Source organism: Sitophilus oryzae, unplaced genomic scaffold, assembly GCF_002938485.1.
Source record: "Sitophilus oryzae breed Bouriz unplaced genomic scaffold, Soryzae_2.0 scaffold_1297_pilon_pilon, whole genome shotgun sequence".
NCBI lineage: Eukaryota > Metazoa > Arthropoda > Insecta > Coleoptera > Curculionidae > Sitophilus > Sitophilus oryzae.
This window is the reverse complement of record NW_022145945.1, coordinates 6,318,587-6,339,958: the sequence shown is the minus strand read 5'-3', so window position 1 is coordinate 6,339,958 and position 21,372 is coordinate 6,318,587. Positions and strand designations below refer to the sequence as shown.

Sequence of the window (21,372 nt, the reverse complement as noted above, 5' to 3'; positions counted from 1 at the left end):
GTATGATGTCACAGGTGGTATGCGCAAATTGAACAAAATTGGAGCCGCTATCGATCATACCTTGTTTTCTTTGTACTATTTAGCCCACCCACCAATTTTAGTCGCGATCGGACGACATTAAGGTTTGACGTTTCCTACGTCAAAACTAATTGTCACAGTGACACGTGTCGTATACGGTTAAGCTAGCCTTGGTTCTTGGTCATTTAAATCGGACGATTTTTTCCACTTTGCTCTCGTGTGTCGTGTGTCGTGTCATGGCTATGAATTTTTACTCCCAGCACGCGTAAGAAAATTTCACTTCAAAAAATAATACTTACTTCACGAGTTATTTAATCACTCGCTACTACTAGCTAATTACTACTAATAAATTAATATGATAAACCAATTTATTTTTTGGTTATCGGAAAAACAAATTCGTAAAAATTAATCCACTCAATAGAGAGCGTGACATGACAGGCATCCATAACGCCGTGTTAATAGATATTTAATACTATTCGCATTCTGTTCAGAATCACGTTTGTGGCCGGCAATGTCGTGGCAAAATTGCGTGCAATGAAACCATAAACGCTATTTGCCCAGTTCTGTTCGATTATCGTGACGAATATTTGGACTACATAAAGTCATCGCCATAATGACTAATAAAATCAGAGTATTATTTTAATAATTATTATTTAATTATTCCACTATTCTTTGAAGTTCTTTGGTCAGATTTTAGTTTTATCTTTCGTCAATATTCTCTACCTGAAGTATATCCCAGACATTAAGTTATAACATATTATGCTTGTAGAATGTAGAATGTTTAGGAGGGGAGTTAATCACCGCGACCTTACAAATCTATTGTTTGTTCCCCTTTCCTCAGTTATAACGAGTTATAACTCATCATACAGTCGCAGGACTTTAACAAAAGCCAGTATCTCAGACGGCTCCAAAGAGGCCAGCTCTCTATCCTCGACATCAGCCGTACCAAAGTTCATGGCACGAATAGTCGTCGTCTCGGCGCACTTTCCCCACAAAATCTGCATTCGCCGTTGTTTCTCAGCTTCAGCCTACTGAGGTGTTCGTTGAGGAGACAGCGTCCTGTTAGAAACCCCGTGACAATCCGAAGATTGTTTTTACTTAAATCAAGGAAAACCTTTAATTTTTCTCGGTCGTAAGTTCTGAGGAAGTTTTTTGAGTGTCTATTCCAAGTTATGGATGGAGTCTTCCAGATTCTTCAGTTCCGCTTTCAGTTGGTTCGCGTTAGGAAAACAGAACGGTTCTGGTCCAGTTAGTGGAGTATTCGCTCCTTTTCTAGCTAGATCATTTGCTTTTTAATTGCCTTCTATCCCTTGGTGAGCAGGCACCCAGAGTAGGAGGACTTTATTTTCTTTGCCCACTTTGTTGAGCTTCTCTAGGCATTCTTTGCCCAACTTTGAATTGATTGTTACTGAGTTGATCGCGTTTAGTGCTGTTTGACTATCGGATAGGATTTAAACATTATAGACGAATTTAACCATTTTAGAATAAGCAAATTTTTTTATGAATAATGCATTTTTCTCGAAATATCAATAATAAAAAATGTTTTCCCCTTGCAAAGACAATCAGGGGACATACTGTATGATACAGGTCAAGAAAATTACAAAAAAAACACTTACCGATGGAGAGGTCAAAGTGAGTATAGCGGCGTTCAAGTTCTTCAAATTCAGTGTGTTCTTGTCCTCTTCGTCTTCCATAGCCACCTGGATCGATCCCTGTCGTCTTGTCAAACTACGGCTCAGCCGAGGTCTGCTGGCGCCGCCACTGCCACCTTGGCTGCTTTCACCTCGAAAACTTTGAAAGGGGCAAGCCATGGTCGGTTGGCTCACCGTTTAATTGGGGGTCGAGTTCAAATGCTACGGACGCGGAGTTGAACTTAAGTGGTTGGTAATATCTGTTACATTTTCTTTAACCTGAAAACAGATACATTTATTGAAATTTGTACATATATTGTAGAGCAGAAAATCGCAACCTGCAATTTAATTGCAGTGATTGTAAATTCACAATCGCAACTTGCGATCACATTTAACATTACTAAGCTTTATCTTCGTGGCAGTTGTTGGTTGCGTCCTTCTTCATCTGCAACAGTTTGAAGACTTTTAAGACTCTCCTTGGACAGGTGGTATCGAAGGCATTGTTCTTTTTATTATAAATTGGTCTATGTCGTCTACGTTTATACGCTGTTCTCAAATATCATGTTTTTAATTTTTTTCTTAAAATTTTTATAATCTTATTGTGTTAGTTTTTTTGGCAACATATTATATTATATTGTGGTAGTTTCTATTGTTAGTTTTTGTGAATGTTTTTTGAGTTCTCTTGGCTGTTCTGATGTCTAATTTTCTTCTAGTTTCTTAAGCGTGTATTTGTTGGTTAGTTTTTAAAGAAATATTTGTTTTTATTCATTTATCTTTGATTTTGTTTAGAAGTAATATTTATGATATTTTATTAATTGTCTTATGTTTAGTTCTTTTGTTTTTTGGTATACCTACTTCTTCTGTAGGTGTTAGTATTTTATTTTGTTGTCTTTGTAGCATGTTTAAGTTTGTTCTGTTGTTATTACTCCATGTATTAATTAAATATATATTCCTTGATGAACATAATGCATGATATTTGGTGGTATTTTGTTTTTAAGTTTTAGGAGCGTGGTAATTGTTCTGGAGTTTTTTATAATAAACTGTAGTTAAGACTATAGTAAAACTTTAACTTAACGTTAAGGCATAGTAAAGACTTGCGATTGAGGCTTCTATCTACCGATTTTGAATTTTTAGACAACCAATATTACTTATGTTGCGATTTGCCACTGCGATATGCGATCGCAGTTCCCAATACTGCGATTTTGATTGCACCGGCATAGCATCAGCACAAATAGCTTACGGTGGTATATGGTCTACGATTCCTTTGTCAAATGGTAAAGTATACATACATACAGGGTATCCCAGGCTAAACGTGCGTCTATTCTATGCATCTATATATCTATACCGTAATTTTTTTATTACATACTTGATTTCTAATCTATTCGTGCCCGGTGGCGTAGAGGTACAGGCCCTCGTCTACCAATCTCAAGGTGTGGGTTCGATTCCCACACCCGGCATTTCATCAGCCGACTATTTTTATTAAAACAAAAGTAGTTTGGGTACCTAGCCACCTCGTACCTCGACTCAGCCTTAAATGAGTACTTGGGATTCACAATCCTGAGGTAATAATAGGCGGTTGAAGCGTAGTGCTAGCCACATTACCTTTCTTGTATACCGAAGGTCTCTAGTATAGCAAGCTGTACCTTGCTACTCCCAAGGCGTTAAACGCTATATACGGGAGCTATTATTATTACTTGATTTCTCTGTAAAATTTTATGAATCTTGATATCAGACACTCTATTATTAAACGATTTTGAGAAAAAATATTTAAAATTTTTGGAGGAAAAAAATTACCTGCCAAAAAATATGTATAGCCTAAACCGTGATTACCACAGCCACTGTCACATAAAGAGAAGGCATATGGGGCTATCTATTTCAAAAATTAAATTGTTTTATTGTTATATAATATTGGCTGTAACTGTTATGGTATTGGGAGATAAACAAATTATCACAAATCAATTTTTTTCAAAAAGAAAACCGTTTTTTTTACTTCACTAGTGAAAAGGTTTTTCAATTCGTTACTTTTTAATTATAAAACCTTTTCACTGGCGAAATAAAGAAAAGTAGGTTTCCATTTGAAAAAAAATGTAATTTTTGAAATAGATAAGCCACATGTCTTCTAATATCACAGTGACTGTGGTAATCACTAAATTTGACATTTAAGCTATATACATTTTTTTGACGAGTTTTTTCCTCTAAAAATTTTAAAGTTCCTGTCAAATTCTGGTATTTCCCGAAGAGTGTCACTATACTGAAAATATTTTTAATCGATAGATCTCATTGTGAAACAATGATGTGCAAAAAATCTCCGATCTAGATATAGTTCTCTAGAATCTTCTAATGCACACTGAACCTGGAACACACCGTATTTATCGACTTATTATGTATATTTATGGATTTATTATGTAAATATTGACATATATATATTTCTCATTAAAAGATAATTTACCCCACGTAGAGATTTTTTATTACACGAAAAAAACGATTTTTGACGTAATCATTACGAACGTTCCATCTAAGCGAGATTAATATACTTTTGAGCGCTCTACATATTTTTATCCTCTCGTTGAAAACATATTCTCGTAAAAATCCAGTTGACGCTCCAAGATTATATTATAAAAACAGCGGAAAAATATCATTATAATAGGTCGATGTAATCTCCGTATAATTTCCATTAAAAAGATAATACTACCGAATTTTTTTTTAAAATGTGTCATTTATGCGGATAATTCTTTGAAGTTATTTTTGTTTCTCCTAAATAAAACTATAATACGAAAATATATACATAGGTAGTAAGAAAAATATTACCCTGTTTTTACTGTTCTTCCTCTCAAAAATTTTAGATTCGTGCTTGGTAAAATTTTTAGTTTACGGCGTTTCTACACGCTTAAAAAGATTGGGTATTAAAAGATTTATGGATTTCTTCACTGATGTGAAACGGAGTTTGATGTGCATAGTTGATTCGCATTCAGGCAGAAAAATATAAATTTGCAGAAGTCGAACGATTGAAATAAGGATGTTACTGGTTTTCATTGAAATATACAGGGTGTCAAAAACTAGCATATCTAACTTCGATGGTTCATTCTACTGATAAAAATAAGATAAAAAGTTCCTATAAACGTACGCCTTAAAAACCTTCTCGAAGAAATTACAGCTCTCAAAAGGTTAAATAAAAATAACATATTTTGTTTATTTTTAAGAACATTCGTAGACCGTGTTTCTTGAAATTTGGTACTTTTACACTCATTTTAATGCCAAAGCGAATGGCGATAGTGTAGAATTCCGTTGGTCCTTTTTTTTGTTATAGAGTAATTTCAACAGATGAAATAAAAAGCTAGATTTTTTTACATAAAAAGGTGCTCCTCTTTTAGTTCAAAACGGTGAACGGGTTTCCTGATATTTGCGTTTAAAGATTACGATACATCGATTTTAGTATTATTGAAATGATAGAATATAAAGAAATTTTAAATAAATTAATCTCCTGATACTACTAATGCTAAAATCGATGCATCGTAACCTATAAATGTAAATATCTTGAAAACCGCTCACTGTTTCGAACTAAACGACGAGCTCCTTTTATGCGTTTAAATGTCCTAGCTTTAATTTTCATTTGTTGAAACAAAAAAAAACTATATCTATCTATAAGGATAAAAGAAGCATTCCCATCTTCTTCTTTACGTGCCGTCTCTTTCATGGAGGTTGGCGATCACATTGGGAAAATCTTCACGATTCTCGGCTTTCCTTATGAGTTCTTCAAAAGTTAGGTGAGTCCAATGTTCCCCAACCAAGATAGTTTCTTCCTGCCGAGACCTCTTTTTCCTTCAATTTTATCCTTAACTATTAATTGTAAGACGTGGTATTTTTCATTTCTCTCATATATGCCCTAAGTACGATATTTTTCTTATTTTTATTATATTGAGCAATTCTCTTTCTCTGTCTATTCTGTTATAAACTTCGGTATTTGTGATATCGGCTGTCCATGGAATTTTAAGCATTCTTCGATATATCCATATTTCGAACGATTCGATTGAACTCTCTTGAACTTTCAGCGCCCATGTTTCTGCTCCGTATAATAGGTTTGACCAAACATAACAACTGACGAGCCTAGTTCTCAACTCAAGGTCCAATCTGGGGTTCTGGAAAACGTTCTTCTTTTTTAAAAATGCATTTCTCGCTTGTTCTATTCTGGTTTTTATTTCCACGTCGTTGTTCAAGGTGTTAACTACCCAGAACCCCAAATATTTGAACTTGTAGACCTGTTTTAAGGTATTGCCCTCTATTTTAATAGGAATTGGTACATTTTGGTTCTTTTCAAATACGTTGAGTTTGGTCTTAGAGGAATTGATCTTCAACCAGTATTTCTTACAGGAGCCCTCAAGTCGCTCCACTAAACTCTGGGGTCCAGTATCAGAGCCGGCAATAGGAACTGTGTCATCGGCAAATCTATGTTGTTAATGATTTCGCCGTTGACTTTAATACCGAAATCTGTTGAAGAGAAAGCTTCCCGAAAAATTGCCTCAGAATAAACATTAAACAACGAAGGAGACAGCAAACATCCCTGTCTTACCCCTCTCTGTATATTGACTGGATTGGAATTGTCAAGTACAATTGGAGTTGTCAAAGTAGTCGGTTTATGAATGTTCTTAAAAATGAACAAAGTATATTATTTTTATTTAACTTTTCGAGGGCTGTAACATATGTTTATAATAACTTTTTGTTTTATTTTTATCTGCAGAATCACTCCCCAAAGTTAGACATGTAACTGTTAATTTTCCAAATTACGTACGGATCCTGTAAATATTTTCAAACTTTCTCTACCTCCCTTATCGTTATCTTTTTTGCTATCAACCACCCAGAACCAATTAATTAACTTGATTAACTTGGTTGCGAAGGTAATGTCTTGGACATAATCAGATGAAAGTCACGTTCGTTTAAGCACGGAGAAGCGAAAAGAATAAAAAACAAGAGAAAAAATAAGGACGTAATTAAAAACCCATTTAAAACAACTTTCGACGATGTAGCAAAGTAACATCTTTTCTAAGCAAATTAGTTCCTTTTTATAAAAGCTAACTTGCGATTAATTCTTACACAAGATATCTCCTATTTTTTATACGCGTCATTACCAGCTGACAAGAAAAAATTAAAATAATAAATAAGTTTACTTCAGTTCTTATTAATTATATTACATTACATGATATTTCTCTGAAGCAGCTGAGTCTATTTTTTACGGGCATTTTTTTTTAACTTGCCGTGTTAAACTATATAAAGCATTAAAGGTACATTCAGGCTGAGAGCGTCGCGTTTGCGTCGCGTCTGTCAAGTCCATTGAACTCGAACACCGACGGTCAGCGGACGCTAGCACAACGCCAAACGCGACGCTGTCTGCCTGAACGGTCTAATTTAAGTTAAGTGAATTGATTCCATTTCGATACGCGGATGCAACGCAAACTCGACGCGACGCTAGACGCTCTCAGCCTGAATGTACCTTTTAGTCATAACGTTTTCGCGCCACTTTTCATCCGTAAATTTTTACTCCAGCCCGTCAACGGAGGAAGATCGTACGATAACCATAGATAAATGAAACATATTTAGATTGGAAAGGACAATAACATAAGGACAATGTAAACACTATTTGGCGCTGTTCTTGAAACGGTCGCGATCCAAAGCTTTTGATAATTTCGGATCGGTTCAGCTTTTTCCAGAATTATGTCCCCAAATATTGTTTATTCAAATTTATTATTATTTTCTTTTGATTTTATAAATAAAATACAGTAGGTTTGTTCCAACTCGCCGCAGAACCGTCACCGAACGATCACGCTCGTGCGCAGTAATTCAAATGTGTTCCAACCGAGATTTGACGGTTATCGGACGATCCTATTTGCGTAGTAACCTACCTTGGGATCGTTTGGCTACGATTTCAGAACGGTAATTTCGGTACATGGTCCAAATTGAGAACTGTTTGTGTTGACTTGCGCATTAAAGCATATTGACAGGGATTATCGATTTTTAACAGCTGATTCTGGTCCGGCGTCCGGCTGATGCTTCTGTCTTGGTTATTTTTTACGAATTCGAATACGTGTGCGTTATACTTTTGATTGTGAGTTTGTGTGGAGTAAATCGTTCGGAAATTTTAATTAATTTTTTATTTATAAAATAATGTTCAGAAATTCTACCATTGCAATGAAATAACAGGAAACTACGCATAACAGGATCATAAAAGAGAGGATAGGTAAGTGAGTTAGTGAGTATACAGTTGAAACAACACTTACCAACAATTACTAAAAATAAAATAATTATTCTCCATTTGAAGAATAATAATTATTATTATAGCAAATTGCAAACAAAAATAATAGGATTATGTTATGAAATTATAAACAAAAACAAAAAACCGATCGATACACGCACGCTTGACACTTTTAATAGATGTCTTAAATTCAACCAATAAAATTAATATCGTATCATCATATCGTCGTACAGCGGATGCATACAAATCAAACTTAACTGTTTAGGTATAACAAGGTACAGCTTGCCATGCTAGAGCCGTTCCGAATGAAAACGAATGTCAAAATAATTTCAAGGTTTAAAAATTATCCGAAAAATTGAAAACATTGATTCTAACACCTGCCAATGATAATTTGTATCAAAGCTTTGCTTTTCAAAATTCAATTACAAGGGAAGTATCCAATTAAGCCCCGAGGAAAAAGGCGATAATCAATTTTCATTTTTCATCGACACTTTTTTCGTAATTTTTTTCAATAGGGACACGAATTTTTAATTAAGAATACAGCCAAAATGTTATTCAACTTTTCTTACCGAAATAAAAAAATATTGCCTCAAATTATTGCATTCGAATCCAATTTCAGAAATAATTAAAATATTTTATCGATTAAAAGACAAATTTTTATTACAGTTATATTTTTGAGGTTATTAGTATTACAGCAAACTTAAAATTATGAAAAGAAATACATCAAACATCTAATAAAGCTTTGTTTATCAGAGGTTATATTATTTATTATTACTTTTAATAAATAGAAAATTATTTGTATAATAACTAGGAGTAAGTAGGGTAATAAATTAGAGATAATATTAAAAAAAAGCTATTTGAGTCATATTATCAATTATGCCGTAATTATTTAAATAATATCTATTTAGTATCACTCCTATTTTTTTTAGTAACTTGGTTGATTAATAACAACAGAAATAATTTAAGTACAAATATAAAAAATGACGTAGAAAATATATGGTTTTGTAATATCATCTATCATCAACAGTTTTAGTTCAGGAGGCAGTGAAGATTTTCGGTATCGTTTATCTGAAGGCAGTTGGAATAGATTGGGACTCTTAATTTCGGCACTACCGGCGCGGCGCCAAAATTACATTGCTGTTATATTAATAATTACTAATAATCGGTATACCCTTTTACAAAGATTTAAATAGTTTTCTTTTTGTAAAGCTAGTAATTATTTTATACAAATTTTTGGACACTCTGTATAAGGTAGTATAATTTTTATTATTGCAACACAAGATCTGATCAATAAATAAATTTCAGTAAATACAGGGTAGCGCACCTCATTCGCCTCGGTTGATTATACGGAAACGGAAAGATGTAGAAAAAAATATTTTATGGGCATATGTGGGGAGGCAACGTGCACAATTTAAAATTATTTTGGAATATACAGGGTGTTTCAGAACCGAGATCCATACCAAAGTTATATTTTTTCTTATGGAAAACCCGGTATTTTAATTCATTTTTGGATTCTTGGGCCTAAAAAAAGTCCTTTATTATAAGGGTTAAAAAATCTTTGTTTTTGAGTTATTTAAAGTTATTTAAATTTGCATGCTACAATAGAATAGATTATTAACACCCTATACATTACTTTTCAGAATTAATTCTTGTGCTGATTTTAAAGGTACAGAAATAAACTTTACAGGAAAATGTTATTGCTTCCTTAAATTTATACAGGGGTATCAAAAATTGCTGATCTATTTTAAGAATTTATTTTACATAAAAACTTCGTTATTTCAAATACAACACCCTGTATTTTTTTAAATAAATCGAAGCAGATTCAAATACTCTTTCAAACTATATTAGGGTTTCCTATACCTTTGAAAAAGAGCAATTTTTCAATAAAATGACAACCAAGATGGCTAATGTTGTCATGGCAAGTTTCCAGTGACAGTTAGTAGCTATTTTCAAAATCGAAATTAGTTTATGGGCTTATTTAAATTTATACCAGTTTACATTTATTTAATTTACCTACAATAGTTTAATAAATAATATTTATTAAATATGTATTTATTATTCTATTAAGAAAAACAAAAAAGTAGTTCTTTGATTTATTTTACGATGACTTGTAGATATATAAATTTTCTATAAAAGAGCCAAATACGACAAATTCATTTTCTTCACTTCCAACGACAGGTTTCTGCCTAATAGTAATAACCTAATAGTTGCATATCTTTGAGCATAAGCCCTTTGAGGCCAAGAAGCAATTTTACTCACAAAATAAAATCACTAGTAACATATGTATTCGTTCCGCCAGCAGATACTGCTTTATTTTTCTTGATAAAATAATGCATACTTACGTATTAAACAATTGTAGGTACATTTAAGTAAATTGTTATAAATTATAAATAATAATGTTCATAAACTAATGTCGACTTTGAAAATAATTACTTAAACTGTCACTAGAAAATTGCCATGATGACACAAGCCATCTTGATTGCACTTTTATTTAAAAATCGCTTTTTATTCAAAATCTGAGCTAGATAGGTATAGGGAAACCTAATATAGTTTGAAACAGCATTTAAATCTGCTTCGATTTCTTTTAAAAAATAAAATACAGGGTGTTGCATTTGAAATAATGAAGTTTTTATATAAAATATAACCTTAAAATAGATCAGCAACTTTTGGTAGCCCTGTATAAATTTAATGAAGCTATACCATTTTTCAGTAAAGTTTATTTCTCTACCTTTAACTCAGCATAAGAATTAATTCTGAAAAGTAATGTACAGGTTGTTAATAATCTAGTATATTGCAGCATGCAAATTTAAATATCTTTAAATATCTCAAAAACTAAAGATTTTAAACATATTTAACCCTGTAGCTGTAATAAAGGCCTTTTTTTAGGCCCAAGAATCCAAAAATGAAATAAAATACCGGGTGTTCCATAAGAAAAAATATAACTTTGGTATGGATCTTAGTTCTGAAACATGCTGTATATTTCAAAATAATTTTAAATTGTGCACATTGTCTCCCCACATATAGCCATAAAATATTTTGTTTCTACGTCTTTCCGTTTTCGTATAATCAACCGAGGCGAATGAGGTGCGCCACCCTGTATTTAGTATTAAAACCTTTAATACCCTTGGAGAAATGAAGCCTTAAATTTTTTACTGGAATTTCACAAAATTGAAAATGTTTCAAAAACGGTAAGGTTTAAGTGTGATAAACCTTAATCAAATTTGCCTTTCTTTAAACTGTAGAATCTAAAAATAGAATAAAATACAGGGTGTTCCATTTAAAAAAAAATAAAACTATAATATTTGTTACTTATTTGGGACACTCTGTATCTTATAAAATTATTTTTAAAATGTACCTCTAATAGTCCTTCAATAAACCTAAAACTTACAGTTTGTAAAAATCTAATCGTTTAGCTACAATACTCCATGTCGTATGTGGTGAACAACCCTGTAGGGGAAAATAATTACAAAACGGGGCCCGCTGGGAAATAATTACAAAATTTGTGTCTCTTCGACTATTTTGCAAATTAATGCAACCATTAAATTTTATTAAAATTAAATAAAAAAGACTCAAATTTATCATCTTGAGGTTGTAAAGTTTAAGTACAAAAATTAATAATAATCTGTTAACGACAGTCTCAAAAAGGCTAATAGAATACGTCAAGAGAAAGGAATAAAATGAATGACTAAAGAAATCGACTTCTAAATTAATTTGGCGTAAAAACAGAAAAAGAATCAATCTTTTAAGTAGGTCGCCTTATATTAGACTCTGCTAAAAAAAACCATTAATAATTATTTTTAAATTTCTAACTTACAGATTTTTAAAAGTAAAGAACTATAAATCTATAAGTAAAATATATAAAACAGATTTATTATTTAACAATGCAAGTTTGTATCCTGCAGTAGTATTAAAAACGCTTTCACAAAGTATGAATAGAAATTAGTATATTAGTTGATACTAATGACAAGTATAAATACTGGTTTACCGAGCTGTTTATTACAGTTTACTATGTAATTAGAATATTAATCTATTTCGTTACCACACAAAAGCCTTACCATAAAATGGCTTGTGTTGATTGCCCTAAATTAATTAATAATATAAATCTACATGTAGAAATATAACTTTGGAGAATAGGTTGGGGGGGGGGGGTATTGATGTACAGTGTACAGGGTATCCCATTTTAGTTGAAATCATATGGCATGTATGATTTCAACCAATGTAGATTGCACAAACCTGTACCAGTTTTTTGTCAAACGGAAGATGCAGTAAACAAAATTTTTATTGCCCTCTTAGTTTTTGAGCTACAGGATCTTTGTATCTCCGTTAATGCGAATAGTATCCAGAAGGTGAGACTTTTTACGTTGAATACAGTGGTGCAGTTTGTTTTTCTACTAAAAAATATTTTTGAAAATATGAACTAAAGTAATGTTTTTTGAAATGGAACACCTTATATATTTACAAATCATATGATCCGTTTTACCTATGACCTTCTCAAAAATATATATCACTGTATATTTATTTTCACAAATATCAGAAAATAAATAAAAGAATAGAATAGAATATAATAGGTTTGTTCCAACCAGCATTTCGGGGTCGTTTCCAAATCGTACTCGAATCGATTTTCTTGCACTTTGTTAGCATGCGCAGACTTCGAATAGTTTCGTGACGGTGCAAAAAGTATCAACGTTGGAACGCTTTGTGGATTGTTTTCGGGACTGGCAAAAGTGTCAAGCGTGCGTGTATCGATCGTTTTTTTGTTTTTGTTTAGAATTTTATAACATAACCCTATTATTTTTGTTTGCAATTTGCAATAATAATTATTATTATTCTTGAAATAGAGAATCAGTATTCAGTAATTGTTGGTAAGTGTTGTTTCAACTGTATACGCATTAACTCACTTACCTATCCTCTCTTTTATGATCCTGTTATGCGTTGTTTCCTGTTATTTCATTGCAGTGGTAGAATCTTTGAACATTATTTTATAAATAAAAAATTAATTAAAATTTCCGAACGATTTACTCCACACAAACTTACATGCAAAGTATAACGCACACGTATTCGAATTCGTAAAAAATAACCAAGACATAAGCATCAGCCGGACGCCGAAACAGAATCAGCTGTTAAAAATCGATAATCTCTGCCAATATTATGCTTTAATGCGCAAGTCAACCCAAACAGTTCTCAATTTGGACCATGTATCAAAATTACCGTTCTGAAATCGTAACCAAACGATCCCAAGGTAGGTTGGTACGCAAATAGGATCGTCCGATAACCATCAAATCTCGGTTGGAACACATTTGAATTACTGCGCACGAGCGTGATCGTTCGGTGACGGTTCTACGGCGGGTTGGAACAAACCTAATATATTCACAATATCTATAAGATATCGTTAACTTATTAGTAGGCCGTAATGGATAACAAAAAAATCAAAATGGTATATACTGAAATAGTCATACACATGTTAAAATTTTAGTTGGGACTGAAATACTCTACTTTTAAACTGTTACCACTTAGTATTTGAATATATTTTACTTATTTATTTTTACTTATTTACTTTTATTTTGGCAGATAACTAAAAGCTTACCCGACAGCTTTTTCCAGGTCTTCGACATTGTTGTAATTGCCATGATATATTTTATATTTCAAAAATGCGGAGATCAGGAAGCCCATCGTATAGGTCCGTATTCGTTTTTTTACTTTGAAAGTTTAACAAAATTCTGATACTCTCAAAGTTGTGAGGGGTCTATCTTGCTGACAGTATATAGAAATTTTAAAACATTTTCCGATGCACGTCATCAACTTTGAGTGACAACCGATGGCGACAGCGCTGCCAGATTGTGATGGATTTATGAGATGAATCTTAATTTAAAAGTGATAAACAATATATTTAGTATGTAAATCGCTACAAATTGAAATAAGTAGAAATAACTTGAAAGTGGTATAATGTGCTTACCAATCAATCTTATTTCTCTGACTGCATTCAAGGGTAATAAAGGACCTTTATTGTCACGTTCGCGCTCAAAATATTTTATCAGGGAAGCTATAAGCGCTTTGTTTTGACTGTTTAAAGGCTTCGGCATATTTTTAGTTCACAATTTCAAAAAATACAGTAAAAAATCTAGAAAATTTAGTTCTTTAAAGAAGCGTTTGTGTTTAGAAGTACAATTTAAGAAAAAAAAACTATGAAAAACGGCAAAAAACGAGAATTATTTCCAAAAATTCAACAACACCATATTATAAAAAATAAAATAATGACTGACACTAGGATAATTGTCAAATAATAGACGACAACACTGCTGAACATGGCGCAATTTGACCCAACAAGGCGATAATAAAAATCGGTTTAAACTAATTTTTCCAGCTTTAATCTAAATAAAATATCTGTTACAATCATTTGCTCTATAAAGCATAATGAAGAGCTGCTTGGTATTTTAATTTAGTCAATAAATTTAAACATTTTTGCTAAAATTTCATTTACTCAGGTTTGTAGGCTTTAGTGTCAATTTCGATATGATTGATGACGTGCATCGGAAAATTATTTAAAATTTCTATATTTCACTTAAATTAGCTAAACAAATATCTAAAAGTTCCGGTACACATAATGCAATCTTATGTACAGTCTTATAAAATGATATTATATGAAACATGTTATACGACAGTCCATAGCATCTGCTTTTGTTTTTCGTCATATTAATTTACTTGGTAATAATATCTAACGGTCATTAAGTGTGTTTATAATTTGTCTAAGTATGAGACACACTTTATATTTATAATCTTTGCCTCTCTTTCATGGCGATGTTTCGCTTATGGCAAGATTAAATTCATATTCTCAATCCTGTCACGCATATAAAATGATATCACTGGATCAATATAAAGCGATTATACCTATATCTAGTTAGAAAACGCATTACCGGGATTCTCAGCATCCTAATTGAGTTATAAATAAAGTTGAGATCTTAATAATTTCTGCAGTAAAGGTTTAACTAAATATGGGATATTATAGAGTTATGCATATCTGGAAATTTGTACTAATATAATATAACAATAAGCAAATTAAAAATGTCTATACTTATATGGCGGATTGATATAATGTCATTTTAACAGAACGTGAACGATTTCTTGTATATGTATCTGTTTTAAAAAAAGTAAAGTGTTCTCGAATAGTTGAATTTAAATATTTTAAATAGTTTTCTTCTTTATTCTTTGTAATTTTTTGCTTCCGACGACGGAAAGAGATAAACTTTGCGAAACGTTAAGCATTTTTTTCTTTGTTAGGCAAAATTGTATTACTGCAAACATAACTTTTGACAAGCAGTGTCCGTTTAGGTTTAACGCAGAAGTGTTTACAAAAAATAACTATTTTATTTTGTAGATTTTTCTTGCAGTGCAGTGGCGAAATACCCATAAAGGATTTTTTTGGAGAAATAAGTAAAATATTAATTACTTGTTCTATTTTGCTTTGTAAAATTTTATGAAATAAAGTAATGATTGTAATTTAATCGTCAAAGCATACCTTCTTCGGTTCTAAGCAATTTTAAGATTTTTGAAATTTACTAAAAAAATGTATAATTACCAATTGACTAATGTATTGAATATGCTAGCAGTTTTTAAAATAGAAAAAATTCATCACACAAACATATCTCATTCGAATTTTAAGATTTAGTATATTAATTACAGGACTTTTTTTATCAGAAAATATATATTGGGTGTGCCATTTAAAAAATTTTAGATTTTTAAATTTTAAGTAGACAAAATTCACAAATATATTTTGAACACCCTGTAGCATCTAACTAAAATATATCTACATATATTTTTTTCTTCATCTCTCTAGTAGAGTCCAACTTAATAAACTTAATTTTAGATATAAAAAAGTTAAAGAATTTTACGCAGAATCTAAAAAGAAAATAAAACATAGTGTTGAATCTAAAAAAACCATGTTATATCCGCTACATTTTTGAAGCACTCTGTATACTCTGTAATAATTTTAACATTTGTTATTTTAATCTTCCCTATAACTTTCATACTTTAAATTTTTTTGGAAACCTCGAAACAAATGACATAATGGACTTTATCATGATTTTATTATTTTCTAATGTTTCCTTAATCTGGTTTTCTTCCTTAATATCAGAGTAATTTTATGAGTATTTTATTAAAATAATAATGTTATAATTTGTTACCTATAGTTTTTTCATCGAAATCTATAATTATAATCTTCAACGTCAAAAGCATATGCATAATTTGTCTGCTCCTGATACACCACTTGCCATAATGGTTGTATTAAATTCAACTTCTCTATGTATACCGCCATTCATATCGAAACATATTACTGAGTTAATATGAAACGATTATCCCAAGATCCAGTCATAAACCGCATTATATGGATCCATATTGCCTAATTAAGTATTAAATAATTTTAACATCTATCTTGAAGTTGCATTATCTAAAGTTGATATATACAGATAGCTCATTAGTGCGAGAAAGTCGAATATCGTTGTTGTTGTCGAAGATGAAAAAAACTTTATTAATAAATATTGCATTATAAAGGTTCACATGCTTCACAATTCTTGGTATTTACTAAAATTTTTCGTTTTCTACATTCGAAGAGTTGTAAAAAACCGAAATGCATATAACTTTATTAATCTATATATTTCTAAATATTAAGTATAACAACCCGCAAAAAAATACATATCTTATATAGGGTATTTTTTAAGGTATCGCCAATAATGCAAGATTTAGAATTCTATATCTCAATTTTACCTCTCAAAAACCTGGACACTTAAAAGGGGCATTATAACGAAACTGCAGTTCGCACAACGCCCAATGGAACGAAATTATGCTGGGAATAACCAAGAAATACCGTAAAATAATAGAGTGAATACAACAAAAGATCCAGGTAATAGATGTCATCCACAGAATCAAATTCCTCATTTGGCAATGGGCAGGACACCTGGCAAGAAGGACGGATAGCAACTGATGGAGCACAAAAATTACAGTATGGTATCCACAAGGAATTAAGAGACCTTGAAGAAGATCAAACTTGAGATGGGACCATGATATTATAAATTTAGCAGGGATAACTTGGGCCCGCATAATCAACAATATACACTAATGAGTCCAACTACAAAGAAAGTTTTTAAATATATGCGTGAGGCTACACCATAATTGAAAATGTTTGAATAAGCTGAAAATTATGATGCTGATATCTCAATTTTGTTTAAATTGAACACTATGTTTATTATTTTTCTCTTAGGTGCAGAATTAAAAAATGATTTTAACGTTTTACATGTTGATGTTTTAATTCTAAAAAATCTAAAAGAAAAATAATATACAGGATGATTCATTTATCAAAAATTATGATACAGTTATAGCATTTTAAATATTGGAATGCTAGCGACGCCTTATAAAATACCCGGTACAAGATAATGTAAATTTTTCTCTACAAATTTATTCTAATATCCTTGGTGATTAAGTAACAATAAAATTAAATTCACTCCAGTTTTTAAACACATTTTGGATGTAGTGTGTTTAATTAACATTTTATTCACTTAAAAAATAGAACGTCAATACCGTTTCAAATAAAGTAGGATACCGTATAAAAGAATTTTATTTTGAATCCAATTCTCTTTAGAAATGTGGGTTGCATTTTAATAAACAATAAAACATCATTATTTTTTTGGAACATTCTGTATACAATAAAATATTTTTAGAAAACGTGCCTTAATAAACCATGCAAACATTTATATGAATATATATATCGTAATAAAGTTTTAGCAACAAATAGAAACCAATTATTATTTCGTATTTTTCCAGTAAAAAACGATGAAATAAAAGAGTGGTTTCAATTTAATGAAAATAAATATTTAAAATAGATAGGTATTAAATAAATATAGTAGGAGATTTGAAAAATAATATTTTAACGTTAGGAATAATAAACCTTTGCATTTGTTTGTTTTTTTTACTGACTAGTTGTAAATGTCCATAACATAAAATATATTTTCTAATTTACTTTTCTGCTATATTCTTGACTTTTTATGATTATTTCTTAGTTGTCTTAAACAGATTTGTAATACAACATTTAGTTTTGCAATAAAAATGTTTCCAGGAAAACTTCACAGCGTTTGTTATTGACTTTTACTATAATTTTTAATATTTCTCCTAAACGTCAAATGCATAATATTCATAATTTGTCTCGGTATGATAACCAATTGCCTTTTTATAATCTTTCTTACCGATTAATCTTAAACTGTTTTATGTGTTTGTAAAAAGTATGCTCTACTTTTAAATAGTAAGTTCAAGTCTGGAATTATTAAGATTAATTTAATATCCATACACATGGTTTTAAATAATTTAAAGCATTTACATTTTTAAAAAAATAAAATTAGCTGTGCGTTTAACAAAAACCAAATAAGAAATTAGAATTATATGTATTATAAAGGAAAATTAAGTAAACAATTTTTTTCTTGTATTCAAAATTATTAAAAAATATATTTTTATTTTAACATACAAATATAATATAGATCAAAAAATTCAAAAATATCTAAATATTTATCTTAAATAATCAAAGTATGTAGAATTTGATAAAAAAATATACCATTAAATACCTGGATAAAATCTGATTGGACCTTTTCAAGATGCACAAATTGTCACGAGTAAAATTGTGTCGTTAATAATAAAAATACGATATCGTGATGTACGAGTTCGAAGGTGGCGTGGCTTCTGTCACGGAATCAGACAAATAACTGACTATGGCAAGGCGTCCGTCGCTTGCTCCCTTTTACTCCGTTATCGCGGATTCACGCGGGCGCGTTGAAGCTTGAAGCGGTTTTGCCTCAATTGTCCGAAAATTAAAGAGCGTTTTGCTTTAATATATTCGATTGACTTGGTGATTGATTAAAATGTATTTTTTTAGGAAAGATGGTTAATATTTTTGAAATTAAACTTTTTTACGCGCGATGATGAGTGAAAAATGAAGGCCGTGACACACGAGCTGGCGAGAGGAAATCTGGTAACGATCTTGTAGGGTCGTAACTCGGGCCCTATGTGAGCTAAGAGGCTGAATCTTTTCATGATATTTAGATAACGTTTTGTGTACTACAAAACCCCATCATCGATGAATCAAATCATTAAAAAATAAAAAAAACGTCCAATTTATATAAAATTTGGTATGTCGATAGATTGGATCAAGGCCAACTTGACCGTGTACGACACGTGTCACTGTGACAGTTAGTTCTGACGTAAAAAACATCAAAGGTTGTTGTCTTCCAATAGCTACCAAATTTGATTGGTTTGCTGCAAAGTTGGATAAGACGTTTCGTTTACATCTTCATCAGGGTGGGACTAAGGATTTGATATTGGGGTCGGGCTACAAGACGACGTCCTCGACGTTTCGAACCGATGGGTCTAAATGGACGAAATCATCAGGATTTTTGTAAATTATGGGTAGATTGGAACCAAACTGAGTATGTGGATAGAGGTACTCGAATGGAGTCCTTAGACGGATAGATGGTCAGACAGACTGAAGTTAGAAATTAAACTTCAAATATGCGCACAGAGTGTACACACATTTTTTTAAATTTAATTGAGAATGTTTAGTCAATTAATTGTTTTTTTTTATATTTGAAAGGAACGTCAAAAAAGATCAGGCAAATATTCAAACAGTATAAACATTAAAACTGTTTGTAAGTCTGGAACTAATTACTGATGTTCCTTAACAAAAAACTCCCAAACCCGGAATCATGAAACCAAGATATAGAGTGTATTTACTAGCTATAGTCTGACCAACGACAAAATCCTTGACAGTGATAGATGTGTATGTCATTTTAGTTTCAAAGTAGTTTATTTTATTTTACAAAGAAATAGTTGTTACAATTGGAATGCACAGCAGGAAATTAATATATTTTAAAATTTGAATGACAAGTGATTACTTCAAATTATTGTGAAAAAACTGTATAAAACTGAAAAAATCTAGTCACGTTATTTTATTAAAAAAAAATACGGTATGTGTTAATACAAAACAAAGAAGGGTGTATTTTAAACAAAACACCACATAAAAAGGACTATTTCTTACTTGTGAATCTCAAAAAAAATTCCTGCTTATATTATTATATTTATGAATATAACTTATGTACAAACATAAAATGTTTAATATTGCAGGAATAAATAAAACTCAACATTAAATAAAACAAAATATTTTATTAATAACACTTACTTATACCTTAAAAGATGATTAATCAACTTTAATATTAATTTTTTAAACCAGTGCCTTTTGACAATTATCTTTCTGCTGAACTAAAATCTCTCATTTGCCTGTCATGTGATATGGTTATTTTACAGCTACTCCAGTTTCTTGTACCATATACGAGATGGTTTACAAACTTTATTGGTGGATGGTGGCTAATAAAACTCTTTGTCTGGGCACCGAATATTAACTATAAACTGTGCTCTGTGGCTACAGTTAATTTTCCCTCGATTTTTCCTGCACTTAACTTCAAAAAAAACTTAATAACACGAACCAAAATGCAAAAGCAATTCGCAAATGTTTATCATCTTCTAACACAATCTATAAAATCTTAATTCGAGTTCGTATGCATCTGAGTCCGTGTATCGTTCAGCGCTCCGTCAGTCCAATGATATCTTAATGATATTGATATACGAACTGTCAGTTTTGAAATAAACCAATCAAATTTGTTAAAAACAACTAGAGACAACGTCATGACGGATTTATATATAAACCCATCCATAGTTAACTTAAAAAATATTAGAAACTTTTTATAGTAAAATAAGTAGATTGATATGGACGTCATCTGCTTTTTTTCTGTCATCGTCTGTCGAAATCTTGTAAGTGTAGTAAGAAGTCGATAACAATCGTCTATAATATGGAACACTTAATGAACATAAAGACTCGAAAAGGGGTGAAACAATGTAGTCAGCTATTATTGCAGACCACAATAATATTTTAAAATAATAAATTTTAAAATTCTTTCACCTAGACTACCTTATACACCTAGACTACCTTATATACCTTATATAACGAAAACAAATTAAAAAAAACGTTAGTAATTTCCTTTACCACTTCGACACTCATACAGATGCATCTGTAAAAACGGTTAAAGTGTTCTTCTTTAAGTTCATTTGAATATTTTAAATTGTTTTCTCTTATTTCCTTTTTGCCTTCGAGAATAAGGGAGAAACCTTTTGAAATGTCAAATATCTTTGTTGGCTACGCAAATTTGTGTTCCCAACAACTACTTAGAAATTTATCGCCGTTGATATCAACTCAAATGACAATTTACATAAAGGTTAAAAGTAAGAAAATGTATTAAACAAATAAAAAAAAAATTAAGGAGGCTCACAGCATAAGTATAATGAATATATGATTGGGCTTAGCCCTCCGTATCCTTTACAGTCGAGGAGATTGTCTTAGGCTGCTCATTTGTTTGCTAAGACATTCGCCCAGGCACGGTTGGAAATTATTAGTAC

At 31.2% G+C, this 21,372-nt stretch overlaps 1 protein-coding gene across 1 annotated transcript in view; it reads right to left on the bottom strand.

Moving 5' to 3' along the window:
* LOC115874661 (head-specific guanylate cyclase) overlaps positions 1-13,556 on the bottom strand; it is a 204,240-nt gene extending 190,684 nt beyond the window's left edge. The window contains exons 1-2 of the mRNA XM_030889880.1: positions 13,478-13,556; positions 1,635-1,928 (exon numbers count right to left, since the gene is read on the bottom strand). Coding sequence (XP_030745740.1) covers positions 1,635-1,829 — 195 coding nt within the window. The 5' untranslated portion in view covers positions 1,830-1,928; positions 13,478-13,556. The remainder of the gene's footprint in view (positions 1-1,634; positions 1,929-13,477) is intronic.
* Positions 13,557-21,372: the final 7,816 nt, after the last annotated feature.